The sequence below is a fragment of the Schistocerca cancellata genome, chromosome 11, assembly GCF_023864275.1.
Source record: "Schistocerca cancellata isolate TAMUIC-IGC-003103 chromosome 11, iqSchCanc2.1, whole genome shotgun sequence".
Lineage (NCBI taxonomy): Eukaryota > Metazoa > Arthropoda > Insecta > Orthoptera > Acrididae > Schistocerca > Schistocerca cancellata.
The window spans coordinates 115839544-115855452 of NC_064636.1; the positions used below are offsets into that span (position 1 = coordinate 115839544).

Genomic DNA, 15909 nt, shown 5'->3' on the forward strand with positions numbered 1-15909 from the left:
CGAGATCTTTTACAGCTACATCACCTTTTTCCCTGTCCATATTTGTGGCCACATGGTCAATTATGATGCAGTCATTGTAGTAACCTTTGTTGCACTATTGACCAATAGAGACATGCCACAACTTTGAAGGATGTTTATGAAGGTGCTGCTGGATTCATTTAAGATCTTAGTGCTGCTGTCAACACAGAATTGTGTTGACCTTTATACTTGAGATTTTATCTAGAACTTCTGTTAATTTATTGAAAAAGTATCCACACTACTGCTGGGAGATCTATACACACGCAAAATGATTAATTCCCTGGTGATATCAAGTCCTGTTAATTCAAGAGCTGATATTTCAAAGCGTTTGTCTTCATTTACTGTACTGAAGTCATGTCTTGATTTGAACTGTGATCCTTTTCTGATATAAACGCATGATCCTTCACCCCTTGAAGTAATTCTGCAGTAAGAGTTTGCCCTTTCATACAATGGTAATACTACATGTTTGATTTCTGTGTCTCTACACAAATGCTCAGTAATATAAACTACTGTGCAGTTCACAGATTGGAGCTCAACTTCTAATCATTTTATTTTATTCTTTAATGATTGCATGTTTTGATGGAGGATTGTTAAGTCTGTGAAATGCCCCATGTTAACCTTTCCAATGGTTTGTTTTTCTTTGTGATATCTGGTATGTGCGATATTTGAAGTGTTAAAATCTGCCTTTTGAGTGACTGTTTCAGTATTTTTTAAAACCTGTTGTCGAGATTTATCCTAAAAAAGACCTACTTTTCCTACCTATGACAACAGGTATTTGACCATGTGTGGCCCGAGATCCACCCCCTATACTTTCATGAATCAGCTGTACCAATCTTCCCTTCGCAGTCCTGTTTACGTGTAGACCATGCCTAGTGAAACCCCATTTGTTGATAGTCCTGACAGGCGCTAGAGAACCATGAGCAAAGTTCACTGTCCTCAGAGCCATCCCTAACTCCACATTGATTCGCCTCACATCTACATCAAGGTGTGGTCGATCATGACACCGGAACAGCTCAACACAGTGTACGTTGGTGCCATGTGTCAGGGAAGCTATCTTGTCCTATGTCATATGCCCCATCCTTGTCCAAACTGTTTCCCACGCAACCCAATATCACTACATGGTCCTCTTTTGTGAAGTCCTTACATAAAGACCCTAGGTCCTCTATCACATGAATTATCCCATTTGGCATGAAGATACTGGTGGCCTGGTACGCTGCCTCTAAACTTTGCTGTAACTGAGAGCCTACACCTCGCCCATGGCTACTATCTAGCAGCAGCACTTCGTTCTTCCTAACACTTTGTACATTCCTAGGATTCTTGGCCTCAGTTGAAGTGTGCTGCACATCTCCTGGTCCTTGTGCTACCTGAGGCTCTTCTCCACTTACCTCTCACAATGGTAGACACTTATTTTTGGTGTTGATGATAAAACTGTCAGATCGCATCTTCTTTCTTCCTATCCTCCTACCAGCTGCTAGTTCCCAACCACCCTCTTCTCCCATATCTCCCTTGATCCTTATCAGTTCCTTCCTTGCTTCCTCCTAATGTGCCCTAAGGGCACAGATTTTCCTTTCCTGTTCCCCGATCTAAATGTTCCTACTGCATACTCTGCAGTTCCAGGAGAGAGCCTCTTCTGTTCTCCCAATCCCCACTGCACCCCCCCCCCCCCCCCAAGTGAAAATATTTCCTACAAGATTGCAACAAATCCCCCTACTCACTACCCTATAACACCTCCCACATTTCTCACGCATGGTGAGTTTCGAAAGAGTAATTAAGTTTAAAGAATGTTTTAAATTTGTCAAGTATGAAAGATTGTCTGAGTGTAAACAAAAAACAACACAAAGGTCTTATGTGTGGTGGTTGCTTTTTTAATACCTATTTAGAGATACAATGACAGAAGAATGAATTTGTAATTACTTTGCTTTTAGAGAATTTACGTTATCAGATGTGTTTGTTTTAATTTGTTTATAGTTTGGAAAATTTTGGCCTAGATCACATCTATCTAACTAGTAAACAATACCAAATGTGTTAGTTAAATACAATTTAGAAACATTTAATTACACTTTTGTTGCAACAATAGAAGCTGATGAAACTGGTAGCTATCTTTTTCAAATAATTTTGCACTATCAAGAAAACTTGAATAGAATGTTTTGTGTATGTCACACAAAATTTCGGGTTATGTCATGATTATCAGGGCTTCAGCTAAAGAACAAGTTTTTTCAAGAACAATCTCTGCTGGGAAACTAATATTCAGATGTGTGACTAGAACAGACACTACAGCAAGTATACAGAACAAAGAAAATCTAAATTTCACACTATTTCCTCTTAAATAAGTTCTTTTAGTGGATGAAGAAAACACCTGTGATCTCACTCGGCAGCCATCTTGGACCATGCATGCAATTCTATTTTGCAACTTTTGTGTTGTATATGAAGGACATAGATATCTCTTAACAGTGCATTCACCTCCAAATAAATAGGCAGCAACTACAACTTTATATCATTTGTGTGAATGACTCAAGTGAATTGCACTAATGGCCATTAAAACTGCTACACCAAGGTGACGTGCTACAGACACGAAATTTAATCGACAGGAAGAAGATACTGTGATATGCAAATGATTAGCTTATCAGAGCATGGCAACACCTACAACATGCTGACTTGTGGAAAAAGTTTCCAACCGATTTCTCACACATAAACAGCAGTTGACTGGTGTTGCCTGGTGAAATGTTGTTGTGATGCCTCGTGTAAGGAGGAGAAATGAGTACCATCACGTTTCCGGCTTTCATAAAGGTCTGACTGTAGCCTATCACAATTGCAGTTTATCGTATCGCGACATTGCTGCTCGCGTTGGTCGAGATCCAATGACTGTTAGCAGAATATGGAATCGGAGGGTTCAGGAGGGTAATACGGAATGCTGTGCTGGATTCCAATGGCCTCGTATCACTAGCAGTCGAGATGACAAGCATCTTATCCACATGGCTGTAACGGATCGTGCAGCCATGTCTCGACCCCTGAGTCAACAGATGGAGACATTTGCAAGACAACAACCATCTGCATGAACAGTTCGATGATGTTTGCAGCAGAATGGACTATCAGCTTGGAGACCACGGCTGTGGTTACCATTGACGCTGCATCACAGACAGGAGTGCCTATGATGGTGTACTCAATGACGAACCTGGGTGCACGAATGGCAAAACATTTTTTTGGATGAATCCAGGTTCTGTTTACAGCATTATGATGGTCGCATTCATGTTTGGCATCATCGCAGTGAACGCACAATGAAAGTGTGTATTCGTCATCGCCATACTGGCGTATCACCCGGCGTGATGGTACAAGGTGCCATTGATTACACATCTCAGTCACCTCTTGTTCACAGTGACAGCACTTTGAACAGTGGACATTACATTTCAGATGTGTTACGACCCGTGGCTCTACTCTTCATTCGATCCCTGCGAAACCCTACATTTCAGCAGGATAATGCACGACCGCATGTTGCAGGTCCTGTACAGGCCTTTCTGGACACAGAAAATGTTCGACTGCTGCCCTGGTGAGCACATTCTCCACATCTCTCACCAATTGAATACGTCTGGTCAATGATATCCGAGCAACTGGTTCGTCACAATACGCCAGTCACTACTCTTGATGAACTGTGGTATCGTACCTGTACATGCCATCCAAGCTCTGTTTGACTCAATGCCCGGGCATATAAAGGTTGTTATTACGACCGGAGGTCGCGGGTACTGATTTCTCAGGACTATGCACCCAAATTGGATGAAAATGTAATCTTATGTCAGTTCTAGTATAATATATTTGTCCAATGAATACCCATTTATCATCTGCATTTCTTCTTTGTGTAGCAATTTTAATGGCCAGTAGTGTAAATCTTACTCTGAAATTTCTATACGAACTGTTAATTTTTTAAAATTATGTTATTCACTGACTAAAAGTTTGCCAATTAGTTACAAGGAAAGATTTGGTTACTGCATTCTACAAAAACGTTGCTTAACATTTCAAAGAAGAAGAACAGAAGCAATCAAAACGTCATACAATTGATTTCATCTGTGTTCCATGCTAAAAAGAATCCCAATCTCATTCATCAGAAAACTAATGATGCAGATTTCACATTTTGTTAGGTCATTAATTTTATTTTACTGCTGACTTACCTAAGAAGCAAATGGCATAGAACTATTGATATTCTCCCCTGGTGCACATAAAGAGTCAAAACCACACTTACATGTATTATGCAGCCTACTGCCTTATAAGATGTCTGGCTATCAATAGAACAACAAAGTAAGCAAGTAATCAGTATGTTGCATGTAGTTCCCCAATGAGATTATAAGAACCATAACTTCTAAAAAATAATTCAATGAATAATAAAAACGTTACCGTCGACTGTCTGGTGCACATCTTTTTGAAGCTGCCTCCTGAAATATTTCATCACACTATTAGGGAATGAATTAAAAAAGGCAAAGCAGTAGAAAATACCAACAATTAACTACTACTATTCAGGCAAAACTGATACTTCTGGTATATTCCCTATTGATAATATATATATATATAAAAATTATAGTGTATGGTAAAAAGACAACAGCAGATGCAGAGAATATTTCTAATGAGTACTTCATTACAGATACATGCAAAAAAAGTCAATGAGTGAGAAAAAGTAAATGACGCAGTGCATCCACAGAGGCAAATGAGTTGTCACTGTGTATGAGACACTTGTACATTCAGATATGCTTGGAGATGAATTTCATCTATGTGTCAATAATATGCTCCATTAAGTTTAAGCATCACACATGACAATTTAAGGAGGAGTACACATACATGATTAACTCACTGAACTAGTACCACATTCAAATCACCATTGATTTACACAGATTTACATGTCACAAACACAATACGATGATGTGTACTCTCACTCAAATGAGAATCCACACAATTCAGAAACCCATAATTATGGCCAACATATTGGTATAATTTTCAGTTTGAACACAATGGTGTTGACACTCCTGACTGCGGCCTTGAGCATTTTAATACATCTTCCACATGGAAAGACACTTTCTTACTTCACACATTTAGCAAAGACATGCAGCAATGTGAAACCAGGGAAGGACAACATAGATATGTTTCTCAGCTAGTAGTTTTCCAGAATGCAGCAAACCTGAAGCATTATTTTAATTTTTTTGTGGCTTGTTACATGTTTATGCTCACTGTTTCTATGCTATACCCATGGGCAATACATATTGTAATGTATATATTTATTCTGAGTAAGCAGGAAACATTACGCACAACAAGAAATCATCATATGAATGAGGTATTTTAGAAGCATTGGTGACAAAATAAAATAGTGAACTGTAGGGAAAATATACAGTTCAACAGATGCAGAAAATCTTCAGCAAACTGATGCAGAAAATCTTCAGCAAACACTAAGAAGCTCCAGTAGAAATTTTAATTCTGTAGTTTCCAGGTGACGCTAGAGACCTCAGAGCATAATAAATGGTTGGTTTATATAAAGATGTAGCTAATTCAAAGGTCCTAACTCACAACAAAAACACCACCACCACCACCACCACCACCACCACCACCACCACCACCCATTCAACTTCTACTGCCAAATCAAAGCCTCACCTAGATTTTTCCATGCACTGTAGCATTTAGGTGTACGCATACATTTTATTCCTGAAAAGTTTACGATATTATATACCCACCTTCCATTCTTTTCTTTTCTTTTCTTTTCTTTTCTTTTCTTTTCTTTTCTTTTCTTTTCTTTTCTTTTCTTTTCTTTTGACTGCAGCAAATAACTTTCTTGATCCATCTACCTTCATCAACACACATTTCACCCCCTGAAGTGGAAAAATGCCTATGGCTTTTTCACAACAGTCATAAGCATTTTTCCACATAATTTAATTTCAGATTCCTTTCTTAGTATTTCTGTCTCTTGTTAGTGATTCTCAGTGCTCACATCTTCATTGCTTGTTGAGCAACTCTGTGTTTGAACAGTATCCACATTAGAATTCATGCATCACTCCTACAATTTCTAAACTGGGAATACTGAGTAGGTTATTCTTTGCCAATTCTATAAAATGAACTGTCTCATTCCCTGTATTGTGGGAATAATTACAAAGCCTCAAAACTATATTCCTCAATATTTACACAGAAGTAGACAAATCATACTCTAAGAGAAAAACAGTGCACCATGAAGGAATTACCAGAATGGGACAGAATTTGGTAGATGTTATGTACATGTACAGACAAACAAAGAAATTCACAAATTCAGCAAGTCAATAACATGTTGGTCCACTTCTGGCCCTTGTGCAAAGCAATTATTTTGCTTAGGACTGATACAGCTGGTGGATATCCTCCAGGGGGATATAATGCCAGATTCTGTCTAACTGGCATGTTAGATTATCAAAATCCTAGGAGGGCTTTGCCAATAATGCTCCAGAGGCTCTCAACTGCAGAGAGATCTGGCAATCTTGTTGGACAAGGTAGGGCTTAACAAACACAAAGACAAGCAGAAGAAACATTTTTCCATGTGTGGGTGGGTATTGTCTTACTGAAATATAAACCCAGGATGGTCTGCGATGAATGGCAACAAAATGGTGTGCTGAATACCTCTGTCCTAAAAGGGAGCCATGAATGAAAGTCAAAGAGGTCCTGCTTTGAAATGAAATGGCACCCCAGACCATCACTCCTGGACATCTGACCATACGGCAGATGACAGTGACATTGGTATCCCACTGAATCTGGAGAATCTCCACACACGTCTTCAATGGTCATCAACCTGAAGCAGAATGGGCCAACACCTATATAAGACAGTAAGTGTCTGGTGCAGTCAATAGGTTGGTTACTAGTGCTAAAATGGCAGGTTAAGTAGATTTAAGTGAGTTTGAATATGGCGTTATAGTCGACACACCAGCAATGGTTTACAGCATCTCTGAGGTGGCAATAATGTGGGGATTTTCTGGTATGACCATTTCACGAGTGTGCCATGAATATCAGGAATCTGGTAAAACATTAAATCTCCAACATTGCTGAGGCCAGAAAATCCTGCCAGAATGGGATCAATGATGACTGAAGAGAATCATCCAATGTGACAGAATTGCAACCCTTCTGCAAATTGCTGAAGATTTCAATGCTGGGCCATCAACAAATTTGAACCTTTCAATGAAACAACATTGACATGGGATTTTGGACCTGAAGGCCCACTCATGTACTCTTGATGACTGCACACGACACAAAGCTTTACACCTTGCCTGGGCCTGTAAACACCAACACTGGACTGTTGATGACTGGAAACATTGCGTGGTCGGATAAGTTTTGTTTCAGACTGTATCGAGCCGATGGACGTGTATTTGTATGGAGACAACCTCATGAATCCATGGGCCCTGCATGTCAGCAGGGGACTGTTCAAGCTGGTGGAAGCTCTGTAATGGTGTGGGGCATGTGCATTTTGAGTGATATGGGACCCCCGATACATCTACACTCCTGGAAATGGAAAAAAGAACACATTGACACCGGTGTGTCAGACCCACCATACTTGCTCCGGACACTGCGAGAGGGCTGTACAAGCAATGATCACACGCACGGCACAGCGGACACACCAGGAACTGCGGTGTTGGCCGTCGAATGGCGCTAGCTGCGCAGCATTTGTGCACCGCCGCCGTCAGTGTCAGCCAGTTTGCTGTGGCATACGGAGCTCCATCGCAGTCTTTAACACTGGTAGCATGCCGCGACAGCGTGGACGTGAACCGTATGTGCAGTTGACGGACTTTGAGCGAGGGTGTATAGTGGGCATGTGGGAGGCCGGGTGGACGTACCGCCGAATTGCTCAACACGTGGGGCCTGAGGTCTCCACAGTACATCGATGTTGTCGCCAGTGGTCGGCGGAAGGTGCACGTGCCCGTCGTGGGACCGGACCGCAGCGATGCACGGATGCACGCCAAGACTGTAGGATCCTACGCAGTGCCGTAGGGGACCGCACCGCCACTTCCCAGCAAATTAGGGACACTGTTGCTCCTGGGGTATCGGCGAGGACCATTCGCAACCGTCTCCATGAAGCTGGGCTACGGTCCCACACACCGTTAGGCCACCTTCCGCTCACGCCCCAACATCGTGCAGCCCGCCTCCAGTGGTGTCGCGACAGGCGTGAATGGAGGGACGAATGGAGACGTGTCGTCTTCAGCGATGAGAGTCGCTTCTGCCTTGGTGCCAATGATGGTCGTATGCGTGTTTGGTGCCGTGCAGGTGAGCGCCACAATCAAGACTGCATACGACCGAGGCACACAGGGCCAACACCCGGCATCATGGTGTGGGGAGCGATCTCCTACACTGGCCGCACACCACTGGTGATCGTCGAGGGGACACTGAATAGTGCACAGTACATCCAAACCGTCATCGAACCCATCATTCTACCATTCCTAGACCGGCAAGGGAACTTGCTGTTCCAACAGGACAATGCACATCGGCATGTATCCCGTGCCACCCAACGTGCTCTAGAAGGTGTAAGTCAACTACCCTGGCCAGCAAGATCTCCGGATCTGTCCCCCATTGAGCAAGTTTGGGACTGGATGAAGCGTCGTTTCACGCGGTCTGCACGTCCAGCACGAACGCTGGTCCAACTGAGGCGCCAGGTGGAAATGGCATGGCAAGCCGTTCCACAGGACTACATCCAGCATCTCTACGATCGTCTCCATGGGAGAATAGCAGCCTGCATTGCTGCGAAAGGTGGATATACACTGTACTAGTGCCGACATTGTGCATGCTCTGTTGCCTGTGTCTATGTGCCTGTGGTTCTGTCAGTGTGATCATGTGATGTATCTGACCCCAGGAATGTGTCAATAAAGTTTCCCCTTCCTGGGGCATTGAATTCATGGTGTTCTTATTTCAATTTCCAGGAGTGTAGATACAAGTCTGACAGGTGACATGTATGCAAGCATTTTGTCTGATCACCTGCATCCTTTCATGTCCATTGTACATTCCGACGGACTTGGGCAGTCCCGGCAGGAGAATTCAACACCCCACAAATACAGTATTGCTGCAGAGTGGCTCCAGGAACCCTCTTCTAAGTTTATACACTTCCGCTGGCACCAAATTTCCCAGACATTTACTTTACTGAGCATACCTGGGATGCCTTACAATGTGCTGTTCAAAAGAGATCTCCACCCCCTCGTACTCTTATGGATTTATGGAGAGCCCTGCACGATTCATGGTTTAGTCGAGTCCATGCCACATTGTGTTGCAGCACTTTTGCATGCTCGCAGGGGCCTTACACGATATTAAGCAACTGTACTTGTTTCTTTGACTACTCAGTGTATGTAGGTGTGCGCGTGCACCTGTGCTTTGTCCTAGTATTATCTTTCGAAGTCGTTTTGGTTTCTGTTAGTTTATTATAAGGACCAACTGAAGTACTGTAGGTCTTTTGTTAGTTCATTTATTTACTGTTGGGGACCAGCATCTCATGGAAATTATCCCAAATATAAAACTGACATCTCTTAGCATAACTTAAACTGAATTATAAATTTTATTGGCCATTTCGGAATAACCTGTCAGTTCTAAACCAATAATCGCCCTATATATTCTTAATAATTAACATTATTAATGGTTCCTCATTACTGTTTTTACTTTTTAAGATATTACTTCTATCTGTACAGACTCTGTCGCACCATGTAAGTTTTGTCCAAAAATACATTTTTATTATCTCCTGAATGTGATTTACTTAAACAATGACTTCATCCACATAGCCTGCATACCAATACTGTGGAAGAATGAAAGAATCTCTTCAAAATATTCTATCATTTAAGTGTCCATGTGTAATGATATGCACTCTGTGTTTTCACAATTGCAAATTACTGTTTAGTGCAATTTTCTTGAATGAGGTGCATGTCATATGTACAGGTCCTCTTCAACTTTCTTCATACTTTCAAGATTTGAAAGTTACTTCTCAGACATCAGTTTCTAGAAGCAGTATGACACTTATCAGGAACACTCAAATACTTGACTCTGATTTTTTTCTGAATGCTGTTAAGTACAAAACCTTTCATCCCTCTTAACTGTCTCACAAATAGTTGCAAATGTAGTAGTCTAGTCTTGTTTCCACTAAGTCACCAGTTTGAGTCAGCCTACAAGTTGATTTTTTAATGTCAATATTCATTATGAAACTGAAATACAGGATTTTTTAAATAAAAATAACATTTTCAACAATAGCTACTACAAACACACATCCCGAAGTATTGTTCATCACTACAGTTGGCAGTGACAGGATACACAAGCATTCTAGTCTCTTTAGACCTTCACAGATTGAGAACTGTGTAAGAGAGACGCGGAAAAAAAGCACACTTAATACTCAAACAGTTGGAAACTATCATGATTTGCTATTTATTTACTTTTTCAAAAATAGTTATATCACTGATTCAGAATACCATAATCAATATGAAGATCACAATAACACAATGGAAAGAATACATCAATTCTCATTTTGTAATTAACATAAAATTTGACATCTGAGTCCACTGTTCATCTACATCTATGTAAATACACTGCAAGGCACCGTACAGTGCCTGTTGAAGGGTACTTTGTACTAATGTTTGTCACACTCTTTTCTTTTTCAGTTGCAAATGAGCAAGACAAAAACAAATCTCTATATTTTTCCTTACAAGCGATAACTTCTTTAACTTTCTGTTCGCTGTCTTCACTCAAGTTGTATGCTGGTGTCTGTAGGGTCATTCTGCAGTCTATTGCAAAGGCTAATTCTCTACACTTTGTCAACAGTGTTTCATGAAAGTGTGTCTTCTCCCCTTCAAGGATTCCTATTTGAGTCAACATAACATTTCCATTATGATTGTGCATTGAAAGAACCTACTGGCATTAGATCTAGCTGCACACTTCTTAAGTGCTGCGATGCAATCCTTTGATCCAACCTAGTGGGGATACAAAACATTCTAGCAGTACTTAGTTCTGGGTAACGCAAGTGATCTGTATGCAGACTCCTATAAGGATCAGGAACACTTACCTAGAATAAATCAAAGTTGACCATTCGCCTTCCCTACAACCTACTTTGTGCGCCCATTCCATTTCATACTGCTCTGTAATATTAAGCTTAGATATTTAATTTACATAACTGTGTCAACCAGTATACTACTATCACAGCATTTAAATGTTATATGGCTGCTTTTCTTACACATTTGTGTTCTCTAACTTTTTTCAACATTTGGAGCATGCTGAGAGTCATCACACCAAAATGAAATTGTACACATTTTCCTGCATTCTCCATCACTCACTTAAAGGTAAGACTATCCTGTACATGCAACATCATCAGCAAACAGTTGAGGACTGCAGCATTGTGTCAAACACTTTCCAGACATCTAGGTAAATGGAATTCGCCTAGTGTCCATTCATGGCTTGCAGGATACTGAGTGAGAAAAGGGCAATTTTACTGGTCTATTCTTTCACCCTCCTTGTAAATGGGAATCACCTGCACTGTTTTCCAGTTGCTTGGGGCTCATTGCCAAGTGAAGAGATTGGTGATAACTGCAAGTAAGGGTCAATACTGAACTGGGATTCTATGCAGATCTGGGACTTGTTTTTGACTATTTCAGCTGCATTTCAACATCAGCAATGACTGTCTAAATGTCCTCCACATAGGAGTTTGTGTGGCAGTTACTAAATGGTAGCATGTTTGTGTGATCCGTGTGATCCTTCTGCCTGAGTGATTTTACAAGGTGCATTAAATACTTAATGCAACAAGTTTTTTCTCAGCCAATTTCAGTAGAAAATCTGCAAAAGTTGTTGTGGGACATTGTGAAATATTCCTGCTTCAGCCTCTTTCGTTTCATGAAGTTCTGATAGATGGCAGCACTATATGTAACCTTCAAAATGGCGTCTGTAATGGAAGTTGATTAAGAGCTGTCATTGAGGCACTTTTTGCAGGAAACCAGAGCATCGTGAACATTCATTGGTGCTTACAGAATGTCTACAGAGACCTGGCAGTGAAGAAAAACATGTCAAGTCATTGGGTGAGGCAACTAGAGGAGCTTGCAAAACTTCATAGAATTATTCTACCTCATGCACCCTACAGCTCAATTCCCACAGCTTCTGACTTCCATCTATTTGACTCAGTGAAGGATGCACTCTGTCGAATGCAGTAAGTGGGTGATGGGGAGATTATTGTCGCAGCAAGCTGTTAGCACTGTCAACCAGTGGAGTGGTATCATGCAGGCATACAGGCCCTTCCAGTGAGGTGATGTAAGGCCGTCCCATTGAACAGAGGTTACATTGAAAAATAGGATTTTGTAGCCAAAAGAGTGTGGAATAATATGGTGTACTGGAATCCTGAATAAAACCAACCTGCTTTAAGAAAAACAGTGTTGCATTACCTATTGAACACCTGTCTTATAAATGTAAAGTTTAAAACTTCAGCTTTCCTTTTGCTATTTTCTTTTGCTCTGCCAGTCTGGTTTAGAAATGATTGAATAGAAGGCTCCAGCACGCTTAGCAATTTTATGTAGGTCCTGAATTTTCTACAATTTTTGGCACCTCTTTCTCTTGTCTTATCTCAAGGTCAATGCCATTACATTTAGAATATCTGTTATTAAACCTTAAAGCCCAGTTGACACTGTAGATTACATAACACCAAAATATTCTGCATACATTACGAACGACCCAGCAATGGAACAGAATACTAAAGTCAATGAGGGAAGATTCAACATGGAAAGGGCAGTGATATTGTCTGCTAAAATGCTCATGCTCAACATGCTCTTGTTATGGTAGTAGATTTTTGTGCTTGGGTGTGTATTTAATTTTTATTTTGTTGTTAACTTAATTTTTGTGGGATGCTGTGAAGGTTGCATTAACTTTAGGATTTACAATACATGGGTGAAGTAACACCCTACACAGGAGTAAATAAGAACATAAATAGTCATTCGGTAAAACTTTGACTTAATATAATTGCTTCAATAGTTAAAATATTCCATTGAAGGATAAAATATGTTTCTCCTTGTTACCAAGCAATTAGCAAGAAAACGAAAGCCAAGAACAAAGCAAAAGGGCAATATGAATAATCTTTGAAGTATTATTGCTCATGCTGTTGTTATATATTCTGGAGCAAAGAGATATTGACATTTAGGAAAGCTTCTATGACACTTTAGCTATTCCTCCAGGTTTCCAGCAGTAAGTAGAAATGCTCTTATTATTTTTGTCAAGCATACCAATTGTGAGATATGCTCCAGCAATTAATTTCAACTACCACCTCTTGTCCCTTCATGTTAAAACTATATTGCAAATTTTGATAAATATGAAGGGCCCTCTAATAGAAAATTAAACATTTAGTCTTTGTAGTGCCACATGAGATGTAGTTGATGTTTCATTTACTGTGAACAGACCTCTACTGTGAGCTGTCTCATAATGTGACATTCTATTAAACCCCACTGTGAAATGAGATTTACACAGAAAATGGATCGTGACCATTGACCTTCATGAAAAAGTCAAGACTAATATTTATTCACTGACCTAATGTTAGTCAGCGGGTACCATCAGATTTTTACCTAAAAACATGAAACATGATAAAGTCTGTACCATTTCGTTACAAGGAATCCACTTCCCAATAGTTTATTAAATATCACTGACTCTGAATTTTGTCACATTACACTTCATCTCGTGTTACTGCCAGAACACTATTATTTTCAATGGGGTGTCTGAACCACTCTAAAATTTAAAGAAATCTTCGAATGTTTGTAGAATTACCTCTGTGTTGTTAGTTACATCCTGTATACCACTCCAACTGACTGTAAGTTGTGTCTATTCATTACAAGTTTCTGTTTTGAGTTCTTCATAGATCTATTGGTTTGAATTATGAAATTAGTCATAATTTCACTGCATTTTCTTATACACTGTCCAGTCATATTGTGACCGCCAGTTAAAAGCCTCAATAATTAGCTTTTGATTATGGAGTTCTATGAGACATGCAGGAAGAAGGTCAATGAGTTTCTGTGAGGTACTGAGAGGGATGTGGAGCCATGTCAACTCCAATGCCATGGCCAGCTGCACTAGGTTTCTAGGTTCAGGATCCGAGGAGTGAACAGCCTGGTCCAGTTGGTACCACTGATTCTCAATCAGGATTAAATCCGGGGGGGGGGGTGGGGGGTGGTTTGGTAAACTCGTATTGCTGCTCTTTGAACAATGAATGTATACTGTGAGCCATGCGACATGTTGCTTTGTCTTGTTGGTACATGCCTTCATGCCAAGCAAAAATAAACTGCATGTAGTGGTGTATATAGTCCCCAACAACAGCTGCATACTTGTGTTGATCCACCGCACCTTTCAGGATAATGAGACAACCCAGGGGATGCCATGAAAACATTCCCCAGACCATAACACTCCAATTGTTGCAGGGTGTTTACTTTCTGATATTTTGTTGCTGTACATGCCAATGGCCATCTGTCCAACAGAGAACAAAATGTGATTCATCTGATAAGGGCATCTATCGCCATTCAGTGAACATCAGCTCTGGTACTAGTGTGGGAAATTCCAGCCTTCATTGCTGATGATAGCTGTTAGCACAGCTGCATGAATCAGACACCTGCTGTGGAGGCCCATACACAGCAACATTTGGTGAATTGTCATTGAGGACACAATATTTGTAGTCCCTCGGTTCACCACAGTACACAATTTCTTAACAGTTGCAAGTCTACTGGCCCATTCACATCTCTGCAGACATCGTTCACTCCTGTCATCTATAGCCCATGGTGCATCACAGTTGTCACAGCATTGGTTTTGGATATCACCATGTAGCCATGCACTGTATACTTTAGCAATGGTGGTGTGTGAACAGCTTCCAAACATAGCAATTTCAGAAATGCTTCAACCTTTGGCCTGAAAGCCAATGATCATGCCCTTTTGTATGTCAGATAAATCACTCTGTTTTTGCATTACAATGACTGGAGTTTCTTTCGTGTCCACCCGAAATATTTTATACACTCTGCACTGCTTGTGCCATCATCTGCCATCTGTGAGTGGTTAGTGCTGATATTGAAGGCAGGTGATAATCACATTGATGTGACTGGGCTGTGTAATACATTCTCAAAGAAATTTACAAATGTTTTTATTTCTGTCATGGTCCTATTACACTTGAAACTTTCATCTTCTTTTCCTTCGATATCTGCTTCTGTTTGAGTAAGTACCTGCATAAATTATTAAAATGTCAAGTTATAACTTCCTGTTTGGAGCCTGCCTATTTCCAGCTTTGTAAACATTTTGAGACGCAAAATTCATGTACAAGTAGTTTACATCATATGATACATCAAACACTGAAGATCCTATCACTGTCAGCTACATTTGGCAACACTATCTTACATGAAGATTAGCAAATGATTTCTATCTTTTATTAGTTTTATTTCTGTAATGAATGATGAGGAAATCAAATGGAATGAGACAGAAGAGAGAGAGGTTCCCCAAGATGACTATGTTTGGAAAAATCAAGTCAGTCATAATAGGAAATAAGATATCATTCCATTCCTGCAACAAAAATATGTTACTGAAGAAAAATTTAATACAAAGTACAATAAAGTATTGAAAAACTAACTGATACACCCAACAGTCCCATTGTGAACTTCCAGTGCATGCATACTTGTCAAGGGTTACCTTAAGTGCCACAGAGAAATCATCAATTCTTAGAGAGGATAGTCATATAGGTGACTGACTAGCCAGAGAAATGACCAGATACTAACACTGATGTGCAGATTGTTCCAAACTATAAAAATAAATGCAACAAAGGATGTGTAGATTTCTGAGATCAATAAAATAAGGCAAAACATGTGGACTATGACTTAATGCCTCAATTTGTTAAATGGTGACAATCTGACAAAAAATACATTGATATGGTTCTTTAAGAGGTATCAC

At 40.3% G+C, this 15909-nt stretch overlaps 1 protein-coding gene across 3 annotated transcripts in view; it reads right to left on the bottom strand.

The window, feature by feature from the left end:
* LOC126108698 (zinc finger protein 708-like) overlaps positions 1-15909 on the bottom strand; it is a 213747-nt gene that overhangs the window by 41401 nt on the left and 156437 nt on the right. For all 3 annotated transcript variants that reach the window (XM_049914014.1, XM_049914015.1, XM_049914016.1), the window contains exon 7: positions 4402-4439. In XM_049914014.1, coding sequence (XP_049769971.1) covers positions 4402-4439 — 38 coding nt within the window. The remainder of the gene's footprint in view (positions 1-4401; positions 4440-15909) is intronic.